Source organism: Silurus meridionalis, chromosome 25, assembly GCF_014805685.1.
Source record: "Silurus meridionalis isolate SWU-2019-XX chromosome 25, ASM1480568v1, whole genome shotgun sequence".
Taxonomy (NCBI): domain Eukaryota; kingdom Metazoa; phylum Chordata; class Actinopteri; order Siluriformes; family Siluridae; genus Silurus; species Silurus meridionalis.
Window position 1 is genome coordinate 15,376,094 of NC_060908.1, and position 27,909 is coordinate 15,404,002.

The following is a 27,909-nucleotide window of genomic DNA, read 5'->3' on the forward strand; positions in this document are numbered from 1 at the left end:
GCATGCTATAAAAATGTACATACATGTTTGTTAACTGTCAGGAATCCACCTGCCACGCCCCCTTCGGCGTAATAGGTGCTTTCTCGGCTGCTTTCTCTGAAGCTCCCGGCTTCAATCGCGCACACCTGGGGCTCGTTTATCATCATCACCAGCTCCTATTTACACCCCTCACTTCCACACTCTCACAAAGTGAAAATTTGGTGGTTTCACTTCAAAAATGTCCAAGGGTTCGACTGTACATCTAGACTTAAATATAGTGTAATAGATCTGTGTGTTATTGTAGTACAGAAAGGAATAGACAGAAGATCAGATTCCTTTCATTAAAAACACAGACATTTATCAGTGTAAAAACTGAACAGGTAACAGAATGATGTGCTTTGCTGCTGCCTCGTCTATATATTGGGTACGACAGCATATGATGTCGCAGTAGACTTGGGAAGACGCGTGATCTCGTTCTGTTTTTCTCTCTTTCACTCCTGAATCCCTCTCTCCTATTATGGAAGATTTATAAATGAAGGTAAAGACTTCTGTTCTCAGGTCAGTCAGGTTCTTTATACTGTGTGTATTTACATGGATTACTACTGTTAGCTTAAAGATGCTAAATGCTAAACCGAGTCGACTCTTCAATACTTTTACAGAATATGGTGTGATTGTTATTCAGAGTAAATGATGGTAATTATTCTGTCTTCAAGCACTGAAACCTGTTACAACTACAATTTATGTTAATTGTTAAATATTAAGGAGCATTTAAATCAATCCAAGTTATTTAATTTGAAATAATTAAAATGTAATTGAATTATACTAGTGTTTGAGAATATCTTCATGTTATTGGGAACAGATAAAGAGAAGTGGTAGATCAGATTGTATGATGTTGGACTTCTGATAAAAAGGTTAGGAGTTCACATCCTATCACTGCCAAACTGCTGAACCTGTGACTTTAACCCTCCACTGTTTAGTTATATAAATCACATCATATAAAGTTCCTCTGTATGAGAGTGTTAATGTTATTCACATGTCAAAATAAGTTACTAGCTGCATATTGAAATGTATTGTAATTATATAGTGTTTCAGTAACGACTGCAGCACTATTAATATTCATGTAATGAAAAAGCAGGAGGGTGAAAGTGACCACAAATTATGTAGATGCAGAAACCAAGAGAATTTTTATTTGTAAAAAAAAAAGAAAAGAAAAGTCAGTCTGATGCAGTTTGTGAATAAAAGTGTATAAGATGAGAGAGATTGTGATGGAGTGTGTCAGTGGTGTGTGTTATATGTTACATGTTTGTTGTGTCTTTTACTCGACATGGTAAACGTCTCTGCTACATTATTGCAGTACAGTGGGGATACACACAGGTGCATTGTGGGAAAGAAGCTGACTGATGGAAGTGGAATCTCATTTACTGATCAGATTCCTTCACGTAAACATGATCTGAAAATACTTTTTATCTTTCTATTTGATCACTGGATTAAAATGTAATAAATGTGATAAGTTTATAAAATATCAGTTTTTAACATTAGTGTGAAGTCGATTTATTTACTTACCAAATCTGAAGATGTCGTGTAGAACAACAGAGAGAGAAATGTAATGTTAGATACAATACAAAGAGAAAAACTTATGATTTAGACTCAGAAAAGCTGCTCAACAATCTTCACTCTGTGTTTTCACTACAAAAATGTTCAACTACAATTTTTATAAAATATAATAACAGACAGTGAATTATTATAAATAGTTTATATGTAAATAATTAAAAACTTGATGGAGTGATTTTTCTCAGTGCAGTAACACAAATCTGTGATCAGCTGTTAAATAAAACACTGCATATGAAGTGAAAATGCTGAGCAGCACCATATTTAAATCACATTTCTATCTGTATCTGGGAAAAATAAACACAAGTTATACTGTCTTCCAGAAATGTCCATGTCTTCATGTTTCACAGAAGTGCTGCTTTGATTTGGATCATGAACAGTTTTCTTTTTACTTCACACTTTCCTCTTTTCATCACTCTGCTACAGCTTAGTCTTTGTCTCATCTGTCCATCATCTACTTTTTATCTAACTGTAATCTGCTCCTTTGTTCTTGAAGTGTATCTGTGTGTTTATCTATTGGATAAAACCTCTGAGCTCATGCTGGTGGACTTTTATTCTTTCTCTCAGAACTCTACACACTTTCACTAATGTTTATGATGAATTGTTCTACATGTTGTATTTTCATTGTGTCAAATACGTATATTGGAGTTGATTTGTCATCAGTGTGACTGTAACAGTTACTGAGTACAAAGTAAAAGAGCAAAACGTCTCACTTTCAACTCGAGCTTGTGTTTTAGTTAGCGTTAGCTGTTAGCTCACACTGTAGCTCTGTCTGATTGGATGTGGCAGTGTAACTGTGTTCATTCTGACTGTGTTCATTCACACACAGCACACAGTCTACAGAACAAACCAGCTGCCCAACATTAGTGATCATTGTGTGTTGTTTTGGTTCTCAGTGTTTTAGTGTCATTACTATAACACTAATGATAAACTAGACAACAGCATGATGAATGTTCTGTCAGTGATCACAGTCTGTTGTGTTCCTACACTATGCTCATGATGCTCATATATCTAGGTGCTATTGCAGTCTGAACACACAGCACAGTCTAATCTATTTCATCTGCACAATACATCTATTATTCATGCAGCATCAAGACATCACTATCAGAGAAAATTCTTCTTTACTCACGTCTCATCTCCTCCTGTGAAAGTAAATAAAACAGAGAGAAGATTTGATAAATGATTATAAATGTGAATTGTTTCATGTGAAAAAGGGAAAGTAACTGTTACTCTGGTTAAAACACAGCTGATGTGTCTTAATAAAAAAGAGGAAAACTACACAACAATCAGTCATCACACACAGTAAATCTGTAGAATGTAGCATTGTGCTGATATACCGCTAGTTACCCTTAAGAACACAAATATCTTGTGATTTATTAAAAATATTAGTTTCTGATATTTGCATGTAATTACCAATATACAGTATGTCAGTATATGTGCATTTCCCCCTGTGTATTTTACATATAGACTTAAATATTCTGTAATAGATCTGTGTGTTATTGTAGTACAGAAAGGAATAGACAGAAGATCAGATTTCTTTCATTAAAAACACAGACATTTATCAGTGTAAAAACTGAACAGGTAACAGAATGATGTGCTTTGCTGCTGCCTCGTCTATATATTGGGTACGACAGCATATGATGTCGCAGTAGACTTGGGAAGACGCGTGATCTCGTTCTGTTTTTCTCTCTTTCACTCCTGAATCCCTCTCTCCTATTATAGAAGATTTATAAATGAAGGTAAAGACTTCTGTTCTCAGTTCAGTCAGGTTCTTTATACTGTGTGTATTTACATGGATTACTACTGTTAGCTTAAAGATGCTAAATGCTAAACCGAGTCGACTCTTCAATACTTTTACAGAATATAGTGTGATTGTAATTCAGAGTAAATGATGGTAATTATTCTGTCTACAAACACTGAAACCTGTTACAGCTTCGATTTATGTTTATTGTGAAGTGACAGTAAATGTGATGTTTCTGTTCATTTCAGGAAGAAAACTGAAGACTGTAGTATTTTCACAAATATATAAGATGTGAATAAAAGTGTATAAGATGAAAGAGATTGTGATGGAGTGTGTCAGTGGTGTGTGTTATATGTTACATGTTTGTTGTGTCTTTTAGTCAACATGGTAAACGTCTCTGCTACATTATTGCAGTACAGTGGGGATACACACAGGTGCATTGTGGGAAAGAAGCTGACTGATGGAAGTGGAATCTCATTTACTGATCAGATTCCTTCACGTAAACATGATCTGAAAATACTTTTTATCTTTCTATTCGATCACTGGATTAAAATGTAATATATGTGATAAGTTTATAAAATATCAGTTTTTAACATTAGTGTGAAGTCGATTTATTTACTTACCGGTACTGAAGATGTCGTGTAGAACAACAGAGAGAGAAATGTAATGTTAGATACAATACAAAGAGAAAAACTTATGATTTACACTCAGAAAAGCTGCTCAACAATCTTCACTCTGTGTTTTTACTACAAAGATGTTCAGCTACAATTTTTATAAAATATAATAACAGACAGTGAATCATTATAAATAGTTTATATGTAAATAATGAAATACTTGATGGAGTGTTTTTTCTCAGTGCAGTAACACAAATCTGTGATCAGCTGTTGAATAAAACACTCCATATGAAGTGAAAATGCTGAGCAGCACCATATTTAAATCACATTTCTATTTGTATCTGGGAAAAATAAACACAAGATCTTCTGTCTTCCAGAAATGTCCATGTCTCTATGTTTCACAGAAGTGCTGCTTTGATTTGGATCATGAACAGTTTTCTTTTTACTTCACACTTTCCTCTTTTCATCACTCTGCTACAGCTTAGTCTTAGTCTCATCTGTCCATCATCTACTTTTTATCTAACTGTAATCTGCTCATTTGTTCTTGAAGTGTATCTGTGTGTTTATCTATTGGATAAAACCTCTGAGCTCATGCTGGTGGACTTTTATTCTTTCTCTCAGAACTCTACACACTTTCACTAATGTTTATGATGAATTGTTCTACATGTTGTATTTTCATTGTGTCAAATACGTATATTGGAGTTGATTTGTCATCAGTGTGACTGTAACAGTTACTGAGAACAAAGTAAAAGAGCAAAACGTCTCACTTTTAACAAGAGCTTGTGTTTTAGTTAGCGTTAGCTGTTAGTTCACACTGTAGCTCTGTCTGATTGGATGTGGCAGTGTAACTGTGTTCATTCTGACTGTGTTCATTCACACACAGCACACAGTCTACAGAACAAACCAGCTGCACAATATTAGTGATCATTGTGTGTTGTTTTGGTTCTCAGTGTTTTAGTGTCATTACTATAACACTAATGATAAACTAGACAACAGCATGATGAATGTTCTGTCAGTGATCACAGTCTGTTGTGTTACTACACTATGCTCATGATGCTCATATATCTAGGTGCTATTGCAGTCTGAACACACAGCACAGTGTAATCTATTTCATCTGCACAATACATCTATTATTCATGCAACATCAAGACATCACTATCAGAGAAAAGTCTCTTATACTCACGTCTTATCTTCTCCTGTAAAAGTAAATAAAACAGAGAGACGATGTGATGAATGATTATAAATGTGAATTGTTTCATGTGAAAATGGGAAATTAACTGTTACTCTGGTTAAAACACAGCTGATGTGTGTCTTAAAAAAATAGAGGAAAACTACACAACAATCAGTCTTCACACACAGTAAATCTGTAGAATGTAGCATTGTGCTAATATACCGCTAGTTACAGTGGAACCTGGTTATGTCGAAGGCCTAGGGGGTTGCCAAAAAGCATAGAGATAACCGATGATCGAGATAAACGAAAACCAATATGGCGGCAATATATTAACGTGCTTGAAATTTCTTTATGTACATGATGTGCGTTAATAAATGAGAATGTGCATGCACGTGTTTTTGAAGGTTTTTTTACACAACAGCATTGCCGCAATTTGTTTGATGAAGGCATGCTATAAAAATGTACATACATGTTTGTTAACTGTCAGGAATCCACCTGCCACGCCCCCTTCGGCGTAATAGGTGCTTTCTCGGCTGCTTTCTCTGAAGCTCCCGGCTTCAATTGCGCACACCTGGGGCTCGTTTATCATCATCACCAGCTCCTATTTACACCCCTCACTTCCACACTCTCACCATCCGTTATTGTTGGTATATGTTGGTTCATGGCGGTCGTTGTTATCGCGCATGCGTATCCCAGTACGTGCCTTCCCACCGGCACTCTCTCAACGGCTGCGCTTTTCGTACCAAAGCGCATCCCGGATTCCCCGCGATCCTGCCGTTGTTAATTCTATGCTTTTGCTGCTCATCCCACGTTCTCCCGTGTGCTGTTCAGCGCCGTGCTTCTACCGAGCGCCGCTTTCGCCTCCCGTTCATCAAATAACATTTAACAACAAAAGGCATATGTGCACCAACTAACAGCAGAGATTCACCAGTATACAATACAAACTGCCGTTAATTCTCAAAACAAACCTTTATTATATTCTCCAACATTATAAACACAAAGATCGCTCACAAAATCACTAAATACGTGCGGGGTGTAGTTCGTTTTTACAAAAAGCTAACCAGTGTCAAAATTAAATTCTCGAGTCATTTCACTGTGACACACAGCTCTGAAAAGTATCCTACAACTGTAGCATCTGTAAGGCTGAATTTTTCCGCCACATTCGCGAGTTCTTGTGCGGCTGCACAGTGCCGATCGAGATAACCGACGTTAGGTGGCAAATTTGCCCCCCTTGTGCTTGAGGTATTAGGGTTCGGCGACATAAATAAATCGACAAAACCATTAAAAAATGCTAAGACAAAGTGAGAATTTGGCGGTTTCACTTCAAACATCGACTTAATAGGGTTGGCAAATTAACCAAGGTCGAGATAAGTGGGTTCCACTGTACATCTAGACTTAAATATTTTGTAACAGATCTGTGTGTTATTGTAGAACAGAAAGGAATAGACAGAAGATCAGATTTCTTTCATTAAAAACACAGACATTTATCAGTGTAAAAACTGAACAGGTAACAGAATGATGTGCTTTGCTGCTGCCTCGTCTATATATTGGGTACGACAGCATATGATGTCGCAGTAGACATGGGAAGACGCGTGATCTCGTTCTGTTTTTCTCTCTTTCACTCCTGAATCCCTCTCTCCTATTATAGAAGATTTATAAATGAAGGTAAAGACTTCTGTTCTCAGGTCAGTCAGGATCTTTATACTGTGTGTATTTACATGGATTACTACTGTTAGCTTAAAGATGCTAAATGCTAAACCGAGTCGACTCTTCAATACGTTTACAGAATATGGTGTGATTGTTATTCAGAGTAAATGATGGTAATTATTCTGTCTACAAACACTGAAACCTGTTACAGCTTCGATTTATGTTTATTGTGAAGTGACAGTAAATGTGATGTTACTGTTCAACTCAGGAAGGAAAACTGAAGGCTGTAGTATTTTCACAAATCTATAAGATGTGAATAAAAGTGTATAAGATGAGAGAGATTGTGATGGAGTGTGTTAGTGGTGTGTGTTATATGTTACATGTTTGTTGTGTCTTTTACTTGACATGGTAAACGTCTCTGCTACATTATTGCAGTGCAGTGGGGTTACACACAGGTGCATTGTGGGAAAGAAGCTGAAGATTTATTTACTTACCCATACTGAAGATGTCGTGTAGAACAACAGAGAGAGAAATGTAATGTTAGATACAATACAAAGAGAAAACTTATGATTTACACTCAGAAAAGCTGCTCAACAATCTTCACTCTGTGTTTTCACTACAAAGATGTTCAGCTACAATTTTTATAAAATATAATAACAGACAGTGAATCATTATAAATAGTTTATATGTAAATAATAAAATACTTGATGAAGTGTTTTTTCTCAGTGCAGTAACACAAATCTGTGATCAGCTGTTGAATAAAACACTCCATATGAAGTGAAAATGCTGAGCAGCACCATATTTGAATCACATTTCTATCTGTATCTGGAAAAAATAAACACAAGTTCTTCTGTCTTCCAGAAATGTCCATGTCTCTATGTTTCACAGAAGTGCTGCTTTGATTTGGATCATGAACAGTTTTCTTTTACTTCACACTTTCCTCTTTTCATCACTCTGCTACAGCTTAGTCTTTGTCTCATCTGTCCATCATCTACTTTTTATCTAACTGTAATCTGCTCCTTTGTTCTTGAAGTGTATCTGTGTGTTTATCTATTGGATAAAACCTCTGAGCTCATGCTGGTGGACTTTTATTCTTTCTCTCAGAACTCTACACACTTTCACTAATGTTTATGATGAATTGTTCTACATGTTGTATTTTCATTGTGTTAAATACGTATATTGGAGTTGATTTGTCATCAGTGTGACTGTAACAGTTACTGAGCACAAAGTAAAAGAGCAAAACATCTCACTTTCAACAAGAGCTTGTGTTTTAGTTAGCGTTAGCTGTTAGCTCACACTGTAGCTCTGTCTGATTGGATGTGGCAGTGTAACTGTGTTCATTCTGACTGTGTTCATTCACACAGCACACAGTCTACAGAACAAACCAGCTGCACAATATTAGTGATCATTGTGTGTTGTTTTGGTTCTCAGTGTTTTAGTGTCATTACTATAACACTAATGATAAACTAGACAACAGCATGATGAATGTTCTGTCAGTGATCACAGTCTGTTGTGTTACTACACTATGCTCATGATGCTCATATATCTATGTGCTATTGCAGTCTGAACACACAGCACAGTGTAATCTATTTCATCTGCACAATACATCTATTATTCATGCAGCATCAAGACATCACTATCAGAGAAAAGTCTCTTATACTCACGTCTCATCATCTCCTCCTGTGAAAGTAAATAAAACAGAGAGACGATGTGATGAATGATTATAAATGTGAATTGTTTCATGTGAAAAAGGGAAAGTAACTGTTACTCTGGTTAAAACACAACGGATGTGTGTCTTAAAAATAGAGGAAAACTACACAACAATCAGTCATCACACACAGTAAATCTGTAGAATGTAGCATTGTGCTAATATACCGCTAGTTACCCTTAAGAACACAAATATCTTGTGATTTATTGAAAATTTTAGTTTCTGATATTTGCATGTAATTACCAATATACAGTATGTCAGTATATGTGCATTTCCCCCTGTGTATTTTACATCTAGACTTAAATATTCTGTAATAGATCTGTGTGTTATTGTAGTACAGAAAGGAATAGACAGAAGATCAGATTTCTTTCATTAAAAACACAGACATTTATCAGTGTAAAAACTGAACAGGTAACAGAATGATGTGCTTTGCTGCTGCCTCGTCTATATATTGGGTACGACAGCATATGATGTCGCAGTAGACATGGGAAGACGCGTGATCTCGTTCTGTTTTTCTCTCTTTCACTCCTGAATCCCTCTCTCCTATTATAGAAGATTTATAAATGAAGGTAAAGACTTCTGTTCTCAGGTCAGTCAGGATCTTTATACTGTGTGTATTTACATGGATTACTACTGTTAGCTTAAAGATGCTAAATGCTAAACCGAGTCGACTCTTCAATACGTTTACAGAATATGGTGTGATTGTTATTCAGAGTAAATGATGGTAATTATTCTGTCTACAAACACTGAAACCTGTTACAGCTTCGATTTATGTTTATTGTGAAGTGACAGTAAATGTGATGTTACTGTTCAACTCAGGAAGGAAAACTGAAGGCTGTAGTATTTTCACAAATCTATAAGATGTGAATAAAAGTGTATAAGATGAGAGAGATTGTGATGGAGTGTGTTAGTGGTGTGTGTTATATGTTACATGTTTGTTGTGTCTTTTACTTGACATGGTAAACGTCTCTGCTACATTATTGCAGTGCAGTGGGGTTACACACAGGTGCATTGTGGGAAAGAAGCTGAAGATTTATTTACTTACCCATACTGAAGATGTCGTGTAGAACAACAGAGAGAGAAATGTAATGTTAGATACAATACAAAGAGAAAAACTTATGATTTACACTCAGAAAAGCTGCTCAACAATCTTCACTCTGTGTTTTCACTACAAAGATGTTCAGCTACAATTTTTATAAAATATAATAACAGACAGTGAATCATTATAAATAGTTTATATGTAAATAATAAAATACTTGATGAAGTGTTTTTTCTCAGTGCAGTAACACAAATCTGTGATCAGCTGTTGAATAAAACACTCCATATGAAGTGAAAATGCTGAGCAGCACCATATTTGAATCACATTTCTATCTGTATCTGGAAAAAATAAACACAAGTTCTTCTGTCTTCCAGAAATGTCCATGTCTCTATGTTTCACAGAAGTGCTGCTTTGATTTGGATCATGAACAGTTTTCTTTTACTTCACACTTTCCTCTTTTCATCACTCTGCTACAGCTTAGTCTTTGTCTCATCTGTCCATCATCTACTTTTTATCTAACTGTAATCTGCTCCTTTGTTCTTGAAGTGTATCTGTGTGTTTATCTATTGGATAAAACCTCTGAGCTCATGCTGGTGGACTTTTATTCTTTCTCTCAGAACTCTACACACTTTCACTAATGTTTATGATGAATTGTTCTACATGTTGTATTTTCATTGTGTTAAATACGTATATTGGAGTTGATTTGTCATCAGTGTGACTGTAACAGTTACTGAGCACAAAGTAAAAGAGCAAAACATCTCACTTTCAACAAGAGCTTGTGTTTTAGTTAGCGTTAGCTGTTAGCTCACACTGTAGCTCTGTCTGATTGGATGTGGCAGTGTAACTGTGTTCATTCTGACTGTGTTCATTCACACACAGCACACAGTCTACAGAACAAACCAGCTGCACAATATTAGTGATCATTGTGTGTTGTTTTGGTTCTCAGTGTTTTAGTGTCATTACTATAACACTAATGATAAACTAGACAACAGCATGATGAATGTTCTGTCAGTGATCACAGTCTGTTGTGTTACTACACTATGCTCATGATGCTCATATATCTATGTGCTATTGCAGTCTGAACACACAGCACAGTGTAATCTATTTCATCTGCACAATACATCTATTATTCATGCAGCATCAAGACATCACTATCAGAGAAAAGTCTCTTATACTCACGTCTCATCATCTCCTCCTGTGAAAGTAAATAAAACAGAGGCGATGTGATGAATGATTATAAATGTGAATTGTTTCATGTGAAAAAGGGAAAGTAACTGTTACTCTGGTTAAAACACAACGGATGTGTGTCTTAAAAAAATAGAGGAAAACTACACAACAATCAGTCATCACACACAGTAAATCTGTAGAATGTAGCATTGTGCTAATATACCGCTAGTTACCCTTAAGAACACAAATATCTTGTGATTTATTGAAAATTTTAGTTTCTGATATTTGCATGTAATTACCAATATACAGTATGTCAGTATATGTGCATTTCCCCCTGTGTATTTTACATCTAGACTTAAATATTCTGTAATAGATCTGTGTGTTATTGTAGTACAGAAAGGAATAGACAGAAGATCAGATTTCTTTCATTAAAAACACAGACATTTATCAGTGTAAAAACTGAACAGGTAACAGAATGATGTGCTTTGCTGCTGCCTCGTCTATATATTGGGTACGACAGCATATGATGTCGCAGTAGACTTGGGAAGACGCGTGATCTCGTTCTGTTTTTCTCTCTTTCACTCCTGAATCCCTCTCTCCTATTATAGAAGATTTATAAATGAAGGTAAAGACTTCTGTTCCCAGTTCAGTCAGGTTCTTTATACTGTGTGTATTTACATGAATTACTACTGTTAGCTTAAAGATGCTAAATGCTAAACCGAGTCGACTCTTCAATACTTTTACAGAATATGGTGTGATTGTTATTCAGAGTAAATGATGGTAATTATTCTGTCTACAAACACTGAAACCTGTTACAGCTACGATTTATGTTTATTGTGAAGTGACAGTAAATGTGATGTTTCTGTTCATTTCAGGAAGAAAACTGAAGACTGTAGTATTTTCACAAATCTATAAGATGTGAATAAAAGTGTATAAGATGAAAGAGATTGTGATGGAGTGTGTCAGTGGTGTGTGTTATATGTTACATGTATGTTGTGTCTTTTACTCGACATGGTAAACATCTCTGCTACATTATTGCAGTACAGTGGGGATACACACAGGTGCATTGTGGGAAAGAAGCTGACTGATGGAAGTGGAATCTCATTTACTGATCAGATTCCTTCACGTAAACATGATCTGAAAATACTTTTTATCTTTCTATTTGATCACTGGATTAAAATGTAATATATGTGATAAGTTTATAAAATATCAGTTTTTAACATTAGTGTGAAGTCGATTTATTTACTTACCGATTCTGAAATCCCTGTGGAGAACAACAGAGAGAGAAATGTAATGTTAGATACAATACAAAGAGAAAAACTTATGATTTACACTCAGAAAAGCTGCACAACAATCTTCACTCTGTGTTTTTACTACAAAGATGTTCAGCTACAATTTTTTATGTTCAAAAAATAGTTTATATTAAAAAAATAAATACTTAGTTTATTAAATTAATAGATTACATAAAATTATAAATTTCTCTTTAATATATATTTGTACAAGCTGCTGCTTTTAGGTTCTTGTGCAGGTGTGTATCAGAGTGAAAAACACAGTTTCTGTTTATGAGACTAAAATGAACTTCACTCCACATTAGCAGCCAGTTTACTGAACCTCATACTGAATACTGAGTGTGTGTTTCATGTACTGAGATGAGAAGCACAGATGATGATGTTGAGTTTATGCAGTGTGGAGTTCAGGAACACTTACTCATCTGTACTGTAATCTCCTCTGTTCTGTCTCCATCAGTGACCTGACACAGATAATTTCCTCTATCTGAACTTTTACAGTCTCTCAGCTGTAAGGAGACGTTTCCTCTCTCCAACTCCTGAGTGAACAGATTCACTCTGCCCTCGTATCCTCTCCCCTCTGTCACCTGTCTGTTCTTATAGACACAAACACAGTCTGTCTCCTTAAACCACCGGATCTCCATGTTAACAGCACTGATTTCAGGAGACAGACGACATGAGAGAGTGACAGCAGAAGGATTATACTTCTCTCTATCACCGGGACCAATGAGTTTAAACTCATCTGTGTAGGAAACACACACACACACACACACACACACACACACACACACACACACACATATATTAGATAACTCCACAATAAATACATTGGTAAATAAATTAATAAATCGACAATTTGAATAAATGTATCCCTGGAAATGTAACTTACTGCTTGCTGCAGCGGCCATCTTTATCTCTTTCTGTAGAAACTAATAAACTCCTAAACACACACAGAAAGAGAGAATCATCCTTCTACACAACTTAACTCACACAAAGCCATGATTAGAAAGCACAATTCCACAGTGTATTTTGGAGGATTGGTGTTACAGGGTATTGAGTTCGGTGAGTAACATGTACTTTAGCATGATGCTAACTCCTCTTACCTTTTCTGTTCTTCATATAAACATCTCAGCTGCTTTAGCTGAAGTGTGTCCACATTTCACTGCTCCTCATATTCACTATTTACCGCATTACAGATTAAACACTGTGTATAAAATGTTTCCTGTACACAAACACATAAATTGCTCCTGTTATAGTGAGTTACAGCAGGAAGTGTAAAGGAGCAGAGTCTCTGTTTCCGAGTGAAAATTACTTTCACTTTCATCTTCATTACAGAGACCTGAGTCACAGAGCCCCGCCCCTTTACCTCTGATAACCACGCCCCTTTACTCAGCCTTACATTATATTCACACATTTATGTCCTGATTAATAATAATAATAATAATAATAATAATAATAATAATAATAATAATAGAGTCTGGAATCACATTTATACATTTAGGAATCATGTTTTGCGTTCACCCTTTAATGTCTTGTATTTTATATTTCTTCTCTCAAACCTCAAACATTAATACACATTTATCTATTATTTATTACTAATTAAATATTGGGTCTTTGTACATTTACTTGTCATTTAATAAATCTGTCCATTTGAATGAGCACAAGTTTTATAGTTAATAAACTTATTGCATTAATTGTACACTGAGTTTCCCTTAATAAAGATGTAAAATGTGTTAATCTGGATTAATAATCTGCTCTCTGGTATGAAGGAGAAAAATGTTGCTCCTCATCACTATGAAAGTTGCCCATCACTGCTAGAGATGGTGAAGTGTTTATTCATCATTGTGTACCCTCTGTCTACTAACATATTAAACTCATCCAGTGCAGGTCTACAGTCCCACAATAATGTGTGTAATTTAGTTTATTTCATTAGTGTGTTCTGGTCTTTTCTTCCATTCCACAGTTTATTGCTTCATCTAAAAGGATCATTTGAAACATTTTAAGATCTCCATTAAACATCTGGACGAACAATAAAACCGGTCACTGACAGTCTCTTCTTCCTGTTTGAGTTTTTATTTATTTTCTATGACAGTGTAGTGATGATAGTAATCAAACAAGAACAATGTGAGTAGGAGGTTTAAGAAATAAAAACAAATCTATTAGATGATGTTCAGGACAGTAGCTCATTGTGCACATTTGGAGTTAATGTTTAGATTTGAGTTTTACATAAAAAATAAAATAATTTTCCACTGAAATCTGATTTTAAACATTATAGCTGGGAAACACTGACATTAAACAAATCAAACAGAAAACCGCAAGATGATTTATGATAAACAGAATCAGAGAAGGAAAGAAAAAACAAAAAAATAAAACACCAAAAAAAAAAAAAAAACAATGCTCCATAAAACCCAACACAAATGATAGTGATGATGTGCAGACACATTTAGGTCGGGGTGTTAGACCATGACTCCGAGAGAAAACCACTCCTGAAAATCAGTAGTCACATGACTGATGTTCTTGTTATGGTTATTCTATCGAGCAGAATCCACTGAAAAAGATCAACCAGGCTTTCGACACAAATTCACTCCTATAAGGGATTAAATTTTTTTAGTTCAAACATTAAATGATGCACCGGATGTTACCGAGGAACAGCATTGAGATGTCAGCATGGATCCGAGCACCAAGTGATAAAGATCTGACCTCATTCTGCATTTCTTCTACCAGTAAATCAGCCTTTCGAAAAGTCCTTCATCATGTGACTGATTATCGATGTGTGAGCAAAGACTTACACGAGAAGCAGAGCAGAGATGTTTTCATCTCAGGATTCTGTCTTCAGCAGGTCTCCAGGTTGATTATTACATTATCATGATCATGTCTAGAGAAGGTCCCAAGCAGGACAGTAGGTGTAATTGTGGTGGAAAGTTCACATCTTTCATATAGTAATACCTTCGAGTGAACACTGGAGAATTTTAATTGGAGATTCATTAAAAAAAATTAAAGCAATAAAATAAAAAAAAAAAGAATCACAGCAGGATCAAGCAACGGTGTCTGGTATTACATTGATTGGATTTTAATTAAATACACTGATGGAAGAAGAAACAGAATTCAGATGAACTTTTAATAAAAAAAACATGAGCAATGACAACAACCAAACCCTCAAACTGAAGAAGAAAAGAAATAACAAAAACAAAAACACTTTTAGTGCTGGGTTTCAACCATGGTGTGATTTCCAGCAAATCATGTAGGAAAGACTTGAAAACCAGTAATCGAGTGTGACGTGTTGCACTGCGATGGTGTGCAGGTTTCAAGATATAGAAGAGAACTCCTTCAAGAGAACATCCTGACTCAGAGTGTTGAGGGAAACATTCTTCCTGACGTTCAGACTGATGGATCGCACCAGATCCTTAAAGAAAGCCGTCTCCTTGGGCTGCTCCGAATATCTCTCGTACTGGTCCAACCCATCCTGCAGCTTCAGGGTCAGCGTGTCGTAGTTGGAGCGCACCACCTCCAGGACCTGATCTTCAGAAAGCTGGGAGATGTGGTTCACGACGGCGTAGGATTCGATCTTCGGGTTGAAGTGGTTGATGATGGCTCGGACGTTAACCAGCGCGTGGGTGACTTTGCTCGCCGGCTCCTTCCACTGGCCCGCGTTGGTGGAGACCCGAAGCACCATGCAGTAGAGGTTATCGAAGACCTGGTGCATGCGTATAATCTCGTAATACAACTCGTCGTAGCTGCTCGGCGTCGGCAGGAACGTGTCTCCGTACGTGATGAACATGTTGAAGAGATGGACCACCTGCAGCACCAGGTAGAAGATGTTGTGTTTGGACAACAGGCTGGTTTCGTTCGACAGCAGGAACTTAAGCAAGTTGATGAGCGCCGACCAAAGTTCCCTCCAGGTGTAGTGCAGGCGAATCCGGCACTTCTTCTGATAGCAGATTAGTTTGTGAATAATCTGAACACAGCGCATGTAGAGATCCATGGGAAAGTCCTTCATCATGTGAGTGATGATGAACTCGACCATCAGATCCAAGACGGCGCAGGCGAGAGGCCGGGACGGGATGTTCTTGTCCGCCGCTTTCTTCCTGTGCCTCATGGGCATGCGGTGCAAGTTGACGCGGAAGTTCATGTTGTCGTCGTGGAGGAAGGCGTCGGCGTACTGGTCCTCGGCGATGCACGTGAGGATGATGAGGCACAATCGGGCGCTGTTGAGACGGTGCTCGTCCTTGGTGTCTTGCATGACGATGGAGGAGTATTTCAGAAACGTGATCAGCAGGTTGCTCGTTTGGAGGTTGGGGTCCAGCGGCAGCTCGGGGTTCTGCATCACGTCTAAAGAAGGAGGCGTGGTTCCGAGAGGCGTCGTCGGCGTCGTCGGGGTGGGCGTCACGGGCGACGCCGCCATGTCGATCTCCGGGTGACTTTGCGCAAGAACCGTGATGAAGTTCCGGTTCAGGTGGACCGCCTCATACAGAGCGAGCAGGATGGCTTCGTTGGTCTGCACCGACAGCTTCTCGTCAGCGTCCGCGATGAACATGCTGCCCACCATGCTGCTCAGTGTGGAAAAAAATCCCCCATGGTTGTCCTCCTCTTTATCCTTGTACTGCCGGTTGTATTCTGTAAGAGCATGCTGGATAACCATACCCATACCAGCCAGGGTCGCTTCATCATCCACTATGGACAACTTCACAATGTAGGGGTTCACCGACTCGTATTTCCGGTAGTTCACCAAAAGAGCCAGGAGAACCACTGCGTCGTAGCCGTGCTGCCCTCTGCTCGAGACGTCAGACAGGATCTGTAAAATGGCCTCGAAGATGCTGTTGATCATCACGTACTCCAGGATGGTGTTCTGACTGATATTGTCAGTCACCGTAACCAAACACAGCAGCAGCTTGAGGCAGAGGCTCTTCAGGCTCTCAGAACCATCTCCACACAGCAAACTGTCCAGGCTCTCCATGAGATCCTTCATCCTGACTTCGGCTTTGTCGAATCCCACCAACATGTTTATAATGTCGAAGCCCGTGGCCGATTTGTTTTTCTGATGCACCCCTCGGAACAGGGCGCACAGTGTCTGCAGGGCATTCACTACCCGGATCTGGTGGTCTTCCTCCAGCGCCTGGACGCAGTGATGGAACAGGCTGTTGATGTTATCCTTCATCATCATTACTTCATCTCCGTCCAGGGCTTCCAGCTTGGTTTCCAGATACTCCAGATTCACCTTCATCAGAAAGAGCTCGTCCCAGAAGCGAGGGTTCGCCTTGGCTGGGTCGACTTTCGTGAATATCTCATCGTACATCAACACCACTTTCTCCTTCAGCGGCTTCTTAGACGACGACGTCCTTTTTAACAGCCCCGATTTCTTCTCCTGAGCCATTTGATCTAAATTCTTTACTATATATTTTTATTTAGTTTTATTTAGTTTTTTACACGATTAAACTTCTTGAATCATGTCTAGCGCTCACTCAGGCGCTAAATCTGTCTCGACGCAGCATATTTTTTTAATGTTTTTTTAGTTTCCACTTCCGGCGCACAGAGCGGAAGATCGCTCTTCTCTGATTGGGTGGCCGCTCAGTGACGTAATCTTCCCGCGACTTTTGCTGCGGGACGCTTCAAAATGGCGGCTTGCGAATGAAAAAAAACATTTCATCGCTTTTATTATTGTTATTATTATTATTAATATAATTATTCATTTGCCGTCGTCGTTGATGGAAAACTTGCACGTAAGTCGCGTGGCTTTTAAACTCACTAACGATACAAAAAATATTTAGCTCTTTTATATATAATTTTTTTCTCGTGGGCGTATTTTTTTCTTCCGGAAGCATCAATCAAAAGCAAAGCTCGTGCGAACTCGGTTGCTAAGCTAGCCTGCTAAGTTCGTTAGCATCATTAGCTCTTCGTCACGAAAATATTATTTTTTTCTCCTATAAACTGGTTTTATGCAATAAAAGCAAAATGTTATCATTTTGAATTATTTCGAGCTTCCCAGCTTTTAGCTCGGCGTTTGGTAGTTGGTTAGCTAGCTAGCTGCCTTGCTAAGTTGCTAATGGGATATTATCCGAGGGGATAAACAGTTCATCACAAAATTGCTCCGCATTCGCATCATTTCTTTTCACTGCACCTGGAAACCGGATCCCGAGCTGATGCGTTGATTCGTTTTCTTGAACAGCAGCTCACAGGTTTCTATCAATGCATTTATTCTAATTCATTCTTGTTTCTATAGTAACAGCTGCCATTGGGGGTTTGTAACTCCGTCATTCTGCATAAACACTTTCAATATTACGCTTTGTGGAAGGAGTCTCCAGTGTCAGCGCTTTGTAACAGTCCTCTGAATACATCCTCACACGTCAAACAACACAAGGACAGAGGAGGTTTCTGTTTTTACATTGCTGAGGCTTTACAGATGTTCCACAGTGATAACTGGAACTATGAGCTGAAGTCAAACTAGAGCGTGAGAAGTACGAATCCTGGCGCTTTCGTTTTCTTAAAACACATCGTTTTTACTTCGCAATTCGAAGGGTTTTATGTTTGGTACAGTGATTTATCTGTCCCCAGTCCTAATAGACGGTGATGGTGACAGTGTTGCTGTGTTTTCAGTTTCGGTCATTATGGCAGACAAAAAAAGCAAGCCGGCGGCTGTGAAGAGGGTGCTGACGAAAAAGGAGCAGGAGGAGATCAAGAAAAAGGTCGGTAGCGTGAAGAGTCTCTCCTCTGGTGCAGTGCATGTTCTTTAGCTGGAGGATTGTAGATTATTATGTTTTTATTATTTCAAGGTATCTCACAGTCTGGTGTATTTATTTATGCAGGAGGAAGAGAAGGCCGCGGAGGTGTTCGAGGAGTTCCTGGCATCGTTCGATAGCAGTGAGAAAAGCAACGTGAAGACGTTTGTGCGAGGAGGGATCGTCAACGCCACTAAAGGTGAACTGGTGCACCGTAGAGGATATGATGTGAGAAACAACCTCCAGTCTTTTCAGTTAGCAGCACAAGGCCACGCCTCTTTCACTGTAGTTAATGCATGCAGGCCACACCCACTTTCCTGGGCTGACCAGACCCCTTTAACTGTGATGGGAGGTCGTAGGTTGGTCATTAAGGCATTCGCCTTTTGGATCTGAAGGTCATGAGTTCAAAAAACTGCCACTCCTGGGCCCCTGAGCAAGGCCCTTACCCCCATAATATCAGTTAAGTAAATGTAAGTTGCTCTGGATGGGCATCTGCCAAATGCTGTAAATGTGAGTGACACACAGAGGCCACGCCTCCTTTTTTCAGACATAATCTGTAGTCACACCTTCTTGATCTGGACTGGTAGGTTGAATCCACACCCCTTTCTCTTTGACTGACAAACACTGAGGCCACATCTTCATCTAGACTGCCACGCTGAGGCCATGCCTCTTTTACTATGACACGTCACATGTACTTGAATATGAATAACTCCTGATTTAGATCCATGTCTTTCCTGTTTCCTCTACAGATGAGGAGGCAGCAGAGGTGAAGAAGAGTAAACTCTACAGACCCGCCTCGAAATTCAGTTCCTCACCCCAGAATGTTTCGCCCTCGTCTGCAGAGTCCAAACGATCCGTGAGTATCTGCAGCTACATCCTAGCGTTTTGCACATTCTAGCTGTTGTTGAAAATGAGAATGTAAATTAGAGGAGTGGAGGAATAACTGATATGTAAATCATGAAGATCAGCTCGAGCCAAACAGACACCAGCAGGTAGAGTCTGGATTTCACTCACTCACATACTGAGTGAGAAGAGCTACAGCTCTCAGAAACCTGGACATGGGATTTGTAAAAAAAAAAAAAAAAAAAGTAATGCTGTGACATCAGATGTTCCACCAGCAGAAATTCTTCAGAAGGGTGGATTTTTGTTCACGGTTTCTTGTTAACAATCAAAGGGTGATGACAGGATCCTTATAGATGAGTCTCGCGGCATTAACCGTAGCTCTAAACGGATAAAAAAAAAAAAAAAGCTCAACCATGAAGTGTTTAGTTCTTATTTACATGTCTGCCGTGTACATGTTTATCATACAGTGTATTTTTTCCCCATCGCAGGCGGTTAAAAAGAAGGCTGAGGAGAAGAAGAAGAGTAACCTGGAACTATTTAAAGAGGAGCTCAAGCAGTGAGTTTCTTCTAAAAACACACACCTGCCTTTTCCTCTTTCTCTCAGCATTCCTTCTGTGTTCAAATAATGCAATTAAATATATAAATAAACCATGCAATTAAATATTAATTGAATCTGGTTATGAAACCCCCCACCGCAAAATACCCCACCCTCATTTTTTACTTGCTCCCAGGCTTTCCTTTTTTTTTCTAACCTCTCAAAGCTCCCTATTTTTTTTTTGGTTTGTTTATTATTTTTTTTTTCTTACTAAATGAAAATTCTGAATGATTTCAAGGAAAGAGCTGCACTCACTTCAAAAGAATCTCAAACATTCAAGCAAAACATTAAATTAAAGACATGGTAATAAACAACATTTTGCAGATAGAATTACATAGAATTTTAGACTTATAGATTATAGACTTTGTTTTTTGGACGATTTCGCTAAAAAAAGACAAAAAAACAAAACAAATTTTACTTAGAATAAAAGCAAGTTGATATTTTATGAATAATTTTGTGTGAAAGCTTGAAGTCATATATTGTAATTAATGGAAATCTCACTTTTGTCTGCTTCAGGATACAGGAGGAGAGAGAGGAGCGCTACAAAAGGAAGAAGAACGACCCGGGAGGAGCGCACACAGATCTGGACCTTCCTCTAACACGCCGGTCAAGTGAGACCCCACGCTCCTACTTTTTATAATTATACTGATTGCTGATATACTGATTAATCGAAAAAAAAAAAAAAATCTAATTTGGCCTTTTTTTTCAGTATTCGATGACGATCCCACTGTACCCACTACAACCAACCTTTACATCGGCTGCATCAACCCCAAGGTAGGGGTCTGATTGATCACCCAGTAATCAGGGTAGAGTGAGTGGTTGCTATAGAAACGGTGAAAGATATTAAAGTAGGTATTTATATACTTGGGTCAACAATAAAACCTTCACGTGTGATTGGTTGCTGTGGTTTGTGTAGATGACGGAGGAGATGTTGTGCAAGGAGTTCGGGAAATACGGCCCGTTAGCCAGCGTTAAGATCATGTGGCCTCGCACGGAAGAAGAACGGACTCGCGTGACCAACCGCGGCTTTGTGGCTTTCATGACGCGGAAGGATGCAGAAAGAGCGCTGGCTGCTTTAGACGGTACCTGGTTTTATTTCACTCACACGTAGGCAGTCAGTGTGTTTATGAAAGCGACTAAAGATTCCAGTGGGCATGCTTTTTGGACATGAAGACAACGATAAGTGCATCAATGATCAACTGGAACCAGTGTGAAATCAGAACCCATCACATTACCCCTCTGTGTCACTCTGTTTCCCTGCAGGTAAAACAGTAATGGGCTTTGAGATGAAGCTGGGTTGGGGGAAGGCTGTGAGAATCCCACCACAGCCCCTGTACACTCCCGTAGGAGTGCTGAAGCCCACAGCGCCGCCTCCTCCCTCAGGCCTGCCCTTCAACGCCCAGCCCCGAGATCGCTTCCGTAACGACTTCTCCAAATCCCGCGGCCGCACGTCTGATGACTTCTACAAGGTAAAAACAACAAGTAAAGAAACAGCTCAGGGGTGTGGCACTAAACATGTCATGCCTCTTGTACTGTTCAGTGCTTTTAATTATTTTTTGTTTTTGTTTTTGTTTTTTTTTTGTTTCTTCGTTCATTCGTTAAATTCTTAGTGTCAGAAGTAGGACGGATGCATGTATCTTGAAACAGGAAGCTACAAAGCTTCAAATCATATATACATTCTAACATATGATACAGATATAATATAAAGCTGAAATCAGGCATCTTAGACACTCGATGCTCTTTTATAACTCGTACAATAGATAATTTATTTATTGTCTTCAGTGCATTTCTCTTTGCGTATAAGTGCTCCCAGTTGTTACCCTCCAATCAGTAATACCTCTAATCTGGACAGGATGACGATGAGAACAGTGAGGATGTGTTGCAGTGTTGTGTAATGGTTATTTTTATTTATTTCTTTTTTTAAATAATCATTTAACAAGGCATAAACTTACGTTATTGTTTGTATCTTCATCACGTGGTTTGACGTCACGAACAGACTCTGTACGACGCCGTAGTGACAGTGGTTATCCCATCAGAAAGGTACACACTCTTTATCCATTTAATATCACAGCATGACTCAGAAAAACAAAGCACACTTACCCACACACACACACACATTTAGAGAGAACAATAGTCCCAGATGGCAATGACTAACACTGAAGGTAGTACATGCTGTTTATATAATGACTTTTAATTACTATAGTAGTGTTGCAGTTTACACAACACACATCACGTGTGAGTCAGGCGTAGATAACCTCATTGTGTTACACTGTTAAAGTAAAGAGGACTATACATCGATCCAGACACACATTTGTTAACATCAGCCTCATAATGGATTCCTGAATGTCCTTGAAATGTTAATTATTTATAATAAAGCTTCTGAAATCACACCTGCCGTCATTTTAACTGGTTTTTGGACAGGAGCTGCACACTTTTCAAACATCTGTAAACGTCCCTGTAATGCGCATGAGCCGAATGCAAGACGCTTCAATCCACGGCATTTATTTACTTTCCCGCTCTTTTAAATCTTGCTGCAAGAATTAAAAATGCATCATTCGGTTTCACACACAGTCCACACCACGAAGCAAAAACAGCGTTTTCAAATGGATCCGCTTTTAAAAAAACAAACAAAAAAAAAGATTTCTGCGATTTTGTTGACCGAGAACGGAGAGACAAATATGCATTTTCAAACAAGAACATATTTGTGTGGGCAGGGCCTAAATTAAATGGCAGTTGAAGGTTTTGAACTTTTCCAATATTAACTGATACCAGTAAGCTCCGCCCACTTCACCCCAGCTCACACCGGTGAACGCTCCTCTCAGTTATTCTGTTTAATGATTCGGATTCGCTCAGGTTCACTAATGAGAAATAATAACCGATCAGTGTTCGTTTGACTTGCCCTGCAATAAAAGAAAACCAAATTAACATTAGATCGCTATATTTTCTAAAAATTCCATCCGGTTCCATGATCTTTGAAAATAGTAAAAATAAATAAATTATTTTTTCTTGTGCACAATATAAAACCAACCCAAGTAAAAAAAAAAATTGGATTGCGGATTGTGCTAGAAGAGAGAAATAATTTAAAAGGTGGTGATTATAAAAAAAAAAAAAAGGGGGGGGGGGGGGTGGTATAAATAAATAAATAAGAACTTTGCCTATTTTCCTGGATACACCCACAATGTATTATTTTCATTGAAGCTTAAAATGTTTTGTGGAGCATTTATATAAAAATAAAACATTTGGAGTAAAATCGTCCCACAGATTCACTCATCTACATTTTTCTCACTTTAAATACACGCAGAGGCTCAAACATCGATTAGGAAAGATTATACAGGGTCATTATTACAACGATAAAATCCCGATTTATGACTCTCTTTATCACCTGGCTGATGGAGCGAATGGGAATCCGAGAGCCGTGCTTGTTCCAAAATCATCTTAAATCCTCATCTGAACTGAACTGATGTTTGAGGTAATTCAGGGTGAAACAGGACTGATATCTGTAGAGGACTGGATGGAGGAGAGAGGGAGAAAGAAAGAGCATGATCACTCATTCATGCTCTCATATCCTTTGTCTTTTGTGCGGCCAGGAACCTGCTGTGCCTCATCCACAGGATGATTGAGTTTGTGGTGAGAGAGGGACCCATGTTCGAGGCCATCATCATGAGTCGAGAGAAGAACAACCCAGACTTCAGGTGTGTGTGTGTGGGGGGACGAAAGATCGATATCGTTTCTTCACTTTCTTAATTTCAATAAAAATACTTCCTGTATTTTGTTGTGGGCCAATTTAATTACATTAGTAACCTCAAGAGTTCCTGCATGTGTAGGAGCTCCTTTTGTAGTGGGAACACTGGTCCCGGTGTGTTCCCAGGGTGTAGTGGGAACACTGGTCCCAGGGTATAGTTCTACACTGAACCCATTTTTTTACTTCATGAATATCACTTGTATTTATAGATGAACGGGATGTTGAGGTTTGTTTACTCAGTGTGTGCTGTTTGTTTTGACAGATTTCTGTTTGATAATAAGTGTCAGGAGCATGTGTACTACAGGTGGAAGCTCTTCTCTATACTGCAGGTATACACACACACACACACACACACATTTACAACCAACCTTCATTATTTATTTTTCATGAGAGACTCTTTCTGTGTCTCTCGCTCTTTTTTTTCGCTCTGTTCTTTGTCCGTCGTTCTCCATTTCTCTTTCATTCCCTTCCTCTCTTCACCTCTATTATTCATCTCTGTTATTCTCCCTCTGCTTCTCTCTTTCTCTCTCTTTCTCGACACCTCTCTTCTCTATCAATCTCTCCGTCTCGCACTCAGGGTGAAAATCTGAACGAGTGGAAGACGTCGCTGTTCCGAATGTTCCGGGGCGGCTCTCTCTGGAGGCCCCCTGTCCTCAATCCCTATCTCCATGGAGACGAGGAGCCCGAGGTGGAGCCCACCGTTTGCCAGGAGGAGGAGCTGAAGAAAGGGCAACTCAAACCCGAGTGGGTGTTCCATCATTACGGCTGCGTGAAATCAGGCACTGGTGATGGAGCGAGATTTGTGATGCAGTCTGTGTGTGTTTATATGTGTGTGTCAGGCACAGGGAGCAGTTGGAGGTGTTACTGAGGGGTTTAACCCCCCGTAGGGTGGAGATCGGTGATGCCATGCTCTTCTGCCTGGAGAGAGCGGAGGCTGCAGAGGAGGTGGTGTCCTGCATCTCTGAGTCACTCTCTATGATACAGACACCACTGCAGAAGAAGGTACACACTGCAGAACACTTTTATGAAAAATCATACACATACTCCTGGAAGTCAGAGATTCTGTCTCTCTCTCTCTCTCTCACTCACTCACTCACTCACTCACACACACACACACACACACACACACACACACACACACACACACGTTTTTTGTCCGTGCAGGTGGCGAGGCTTTATCTAGTGTCGGACATCTTGTACAACTCCAGCGCCAAAGTCTCGAACGCTTCCTACTACCGCAAATAGTAATCTCTTTTCTCTTCCCTATTACACGCTCCATACACACGTCAGAAAACTTTTCGAAAACGTCTTTTTCTAATCCCGCAGCTTTGAGTCGAAGTTGCCGCAGATCTTCTGCGACATGGGCGAGGCGTACCGGAACATCCAGGCCAGGCTGCAGGCCGAGCAGTTCAAGGTGAACCATGGAGACACGGAGAAACAATTTCAGGTCATTTAAAAAAAAATATTCACCTTCAATAACACATGCTCTGTATCTGTATAGCAAAGGATCATGACTTGCTTTCGCGCCTGGGAGGACTGGGCCATCTATCCCGAATCCTTTCTGATCCAGCTGCAGAACATCTTCCTGGGGCTCATCAAACCGGGAGAGGAACTGCCCGAAAGGACAGAGGTGACCTGCAAACTCTATTCCTCATTCTTCCACCGTCACACTCGGGGTTCCTACGCATTTTGGACAAGTATGAAAAAGTGTAGAATTTGATTTGAGTGAGCCAAAAGATCGGCGCTAGACTGGATCTGCACAGAACATGCCGTGGTGGTAGAGCGCCCCCCAGTGTGCGACTAAACACATGGAAAAAATCAGAGATTGTAACATAACGCATGCTATATTTGAAATTAAAAATTGTTAAGTCTGGTCTTTAGGGAAGTCTGCACATTTGGGTCTGGAAATGAAAAATGTTTAGGGACCCTGCACACTGTACGTGAGTCGTAACCGAGTCGTACGCTGTAGATGGTACACGGTAAGATCCTGCAGTATTTAGGTAACGTGACCTTTCCCCTCGTAGGCTGCTTCTCCCGATCTTGACGGCGCTCCTTTAGACGGAGTCCCCCTGGACGGCATAGAACTGGACGGGACGCCGTTAGACGACCTGGACGGATCCCCCATGGCCTGGGATCCATCGGCGATCGACGGCGTCCCCGTGGACGACATCGACGGCGTCCCGCTCGGCCCCGTGCTGGACGACATCGACGGCGTTCCACGTGAGTGAAGCCTGGATCGCTAGTTAAAGCACGGAGGTTTGTTCTTCATAATGAACGAACAATAAGAATTTATTTTCTCTCTTTTTGTCTCTCAGTGGATGATGGCTTGGACAAGACGTTACCCAGCATTGCTCTGTCCAAGTGGGAGCGAGTGGACGACGTGGAACATTCCGGTAACCACAAACACAAATCACAAACACCTTCATTTCTGTTACATGACTTGCTGAGTTTCTGATTTTCCCGTTTGATCCCACAGCGAAGTCCAACTCGGATGACGAGAAGAGCGCGAGGTAACAATCAGTTTTCTTCACAATATAAAGCACTTTTTATCGGTTCTTAAGAAACCCCTCCCCTCCCCCACGCTCCTTCTTAAATTCCTGTTCGTTCCCCTCTGTCAGCGGCGTGAAGGAGAACGAAGCCGACTCCGAGGACGACAGCAGCAGCGACGACGACGAAGCCGCCAGCCCCAGCAGGTTCGAGGGGGCGGAGTTTAAAAGCAGCCTGCGCAACTTTGAGATGTCGGAAAGCAAGAGGACGCGACTCAGAGAGCTGGAGGTGAGGAGACGCCGCACACACACACGGAGATCAGGACCACAAATGGGATTTGAGACCAAATAGTGCATTTTGGCAAATGTGTGTGTGTGTGGGGTAGGTGAAGGTGATGAATTTTCAGGACGAGTTGGAGTCGGGGAAGAGGCAGAAGAAATCTCACATGAGCCTTCAGCAGCAAGTTCAACACTACAGAAACAAACTGCTACAGAAGGTATACACACACACACACACACACACACACGTCTTCACTTTTATGAAATTTGTGTGGCAATTTTTCAAATAAAGGAATTATTCATCTAGATTGATACCAAAGCACAAAATGCATTTGTCCTCCGTTTTCCTCCGCTCCACAGGAGTTCGATAAGGACGAAGAGGAAAAGAGAGAGAAGCCTTCGAGCAAACAGAAGGACAAGGTAAAGAAGGAGGAGCGAAGAGACCGAGCAGAGGACAAGAGCAAAGGGAAAGAGAGGGACAGAGAGCGGGACAAGGACCGAGACCGGGAGAGGAGTAAGAAGAGCGAGGACCGAGAAAGGAGCAGGGGGCGGAGCCGGGAAGAGGAGGACAAGAGGGAGAGGTATAATTACACACACACACACCACTATACAGCAACCCATTAATACTATATAATGATGGAAAGGTTTAAACACCTGGCTTCATTTAGTCATTTAGCTTTTGTCCCATGAGTTCTAGATTCTGATTGGTCAGAAGATATTGATTGAATTATTTTTTTCATATCACACACACACACACACTAAACGTGTTCGGCTTCTGTGCATTCAGGACGAGGTCACGTTCCCCACGCAAGTCCAAGCGTTCCCGCTCTCCATCTCCACAGCGCCGGTCCAGACGCTCCTCATCCCGATCTCCACACCGCTCGCACAAGAAATCCAAGAAGAGCAAACACTGACCTCCGTGAGCTTCTGCTTCTCAACGCAGCTCGATGGAATGCACCTAAGAACTGCTCACCATCTCACACACACTCAAGTTGCTCTCTGTAGGTTTCCCAGAATCCTCCTCTTCGTGGCTGCTGATTCCGATTCTAGACGAGACGTCGGCCCAAGGTTTTTTTTTTTTTTTGTAAAATGAAGTTGAATCGTTTCTTTGTACAGTGTCTTAGTTTTGTTCTTTTAAGGAAAGTCTCTGTAAAGATTTCTGAGCGCTCTTCTAATCTTTACAATAAACAGCTCCTGGTGGTAACTGTGATCCAGACCATGTGGAATCTCATCTCACACTCCAAACAGAAAACACAATTACAAGTGTATATCAAAAACTATGCAATATTCA

General features: G+C 39.8%; 3 protein-coding genes across 8 annotated transcripts; 1 reads left to right on the forward strand and 2 right to left on the reverse strand.

Annotated features, from left to right (window-relative positions):
* Positions 1-64: 64 nt before the first annotated feature.
* On the reverse strand, positions 65-13,256 carry LOC124379282 (butyrophilin-like protein 1). Of its 5 annotated transcripts, none has more exons than XM_046839534.1 (7): positions 13,064-13,256; positions 12,850-12,900; positions 12,382-12,702; positions 11,925-11,938; positions 10,687-10,702; positions 1,543-1,547; positions 65-241 (listed from the first exon to the last, which is right to left on the reverse strand). In XM_046839534.1, exons 2-7 carry the CDS (start codon positions 12,866-12,868, stop codon positions 212-214), a joined length of 405 nt encoding a protein of 134 aa, XP_046695490.1. In that variant the 5' UTR covers positions 12,869-12,900; positions 13,064-13,256; the 3' UTR covers positions 65-211. The 5 variants fall into 5 exon arrangements, with proteins under 5 accessions (XP_046695490.1, XP_046695491.1, XP_046695493.1 ...); XM_046839537.1 differs by lacking the exons at positions 65-241; positions 1,543-1,547 and adding exons at positions 3,697-3,951; positions 5,906-5,910; XM_046839535.1 differs by lacking the exons at positions 65-241; positions 10,687-10,702 and adding an exon at positions 8,425-8,440 and having other exon boundaries at positions 1,268-1,547.
* A 758-nt stretch (positions 13,257-14,014) lies between these two features.
* On the reverse strand, positions 14,015-17,469 carry armh3 (armadillo like helical domain containing 3). Its single transcript, XM_046839453.1, has one exon. It carries the CDS (start codon positions 17,329-17,331, stop codon positions 15,265-15,267), a length of 2,067 nt encoding a protein of 688 aa, XP_046695409.1. The 5' UTR covers positions 17,332-17,469; the 3' UTR covers positions 14,015-15,264.
* Positions 17,470-17,538: 69 nt separating this feature from the next.
* On the forward strand, positions 17,539-27,828 carry zgc:163098 (uncharacterized protein LOC100037380 homolog). Of its 2 annotated transcripts, none has more exons than XM_046839425.1 (24): positions 17,539-17,677; positions 18,552-18,640; positions 18,761-18,872; positions 19,423-19,529; positions 20,005-20,072; positions 20,628-20,722; positions 20,821-20,885; positions 21,028-21,193; positions 21,375-21,580; positions 22,108-22,151; positions 23,699-23,803; positions 24,116-24,182; positions 24,431-24,597; positions 24,693-24,855; positions 25,018-25,097; positions 25,180-25,267; positions 25,355-25,483; positions 25,878-26,073; positions 26,169-26,246; positions 26,330-26,363; positions 26,472-26,628; positions 26,726-26,836; positions 26,979-27,199; positions 27,406-27,828. In XM_046839425.1, the coding sequence occupies exons 2-24, from the start codon at positions 18,563-18,565 to the stop codon at positions 27,530-27,532; spliced, it is 2,664 nt and encodes an 887-aa protein (XP_046695381.1). In that variant the 5' UTR covers positions 17,539-17,677; positions 18,552-18,562; the 3' UTR covers positions 27,533-27,828. The 2 variants fall into 2 exon arrangements, with proteins under 2 accessions (XP_046695381.1, XP_046695384.1); XM_046839428.1 differs by lacking the exon at positions 17,539-17,677 and adding an exon at positions 17,794-18,133.
* Positions 27,829-27,909: the final 81 nt, after the last annotated feature.

Excerpts from the sequence above, each read along its gene's own strand:
- zgc:163098 (XM_046839425.1), top strand. The coding sequence starts at position 18,563 with ATGGCAGACAAAAAAAGCAAGCCGGCGGCTGTGAAGAGGGTGCTGACG. Across the intron at positions 24,183-24,430 it reads AGCTCTTCTCTATACTGCAG|GGTGAAAATCTGAACGAGTG; the intron begins GTATACACACAC and ends TCTCGCACTCAG. Across the intron at positions 25,484-25,877 it reads AACTGCCCGAAAGGACAGAG|GCTGCTTCTCCCGATCTTGA; the intron begins GTGACCTGCAAA and ends TTCCCCTCGTAG.
- armh3 (XM_046839453.1), bottom strand. The coding sequence starts at position 17,331 with ATGGCTCAGGAGAAGAAATCGGGGCTGTTAAAAAGGACGTCGTCGTCT.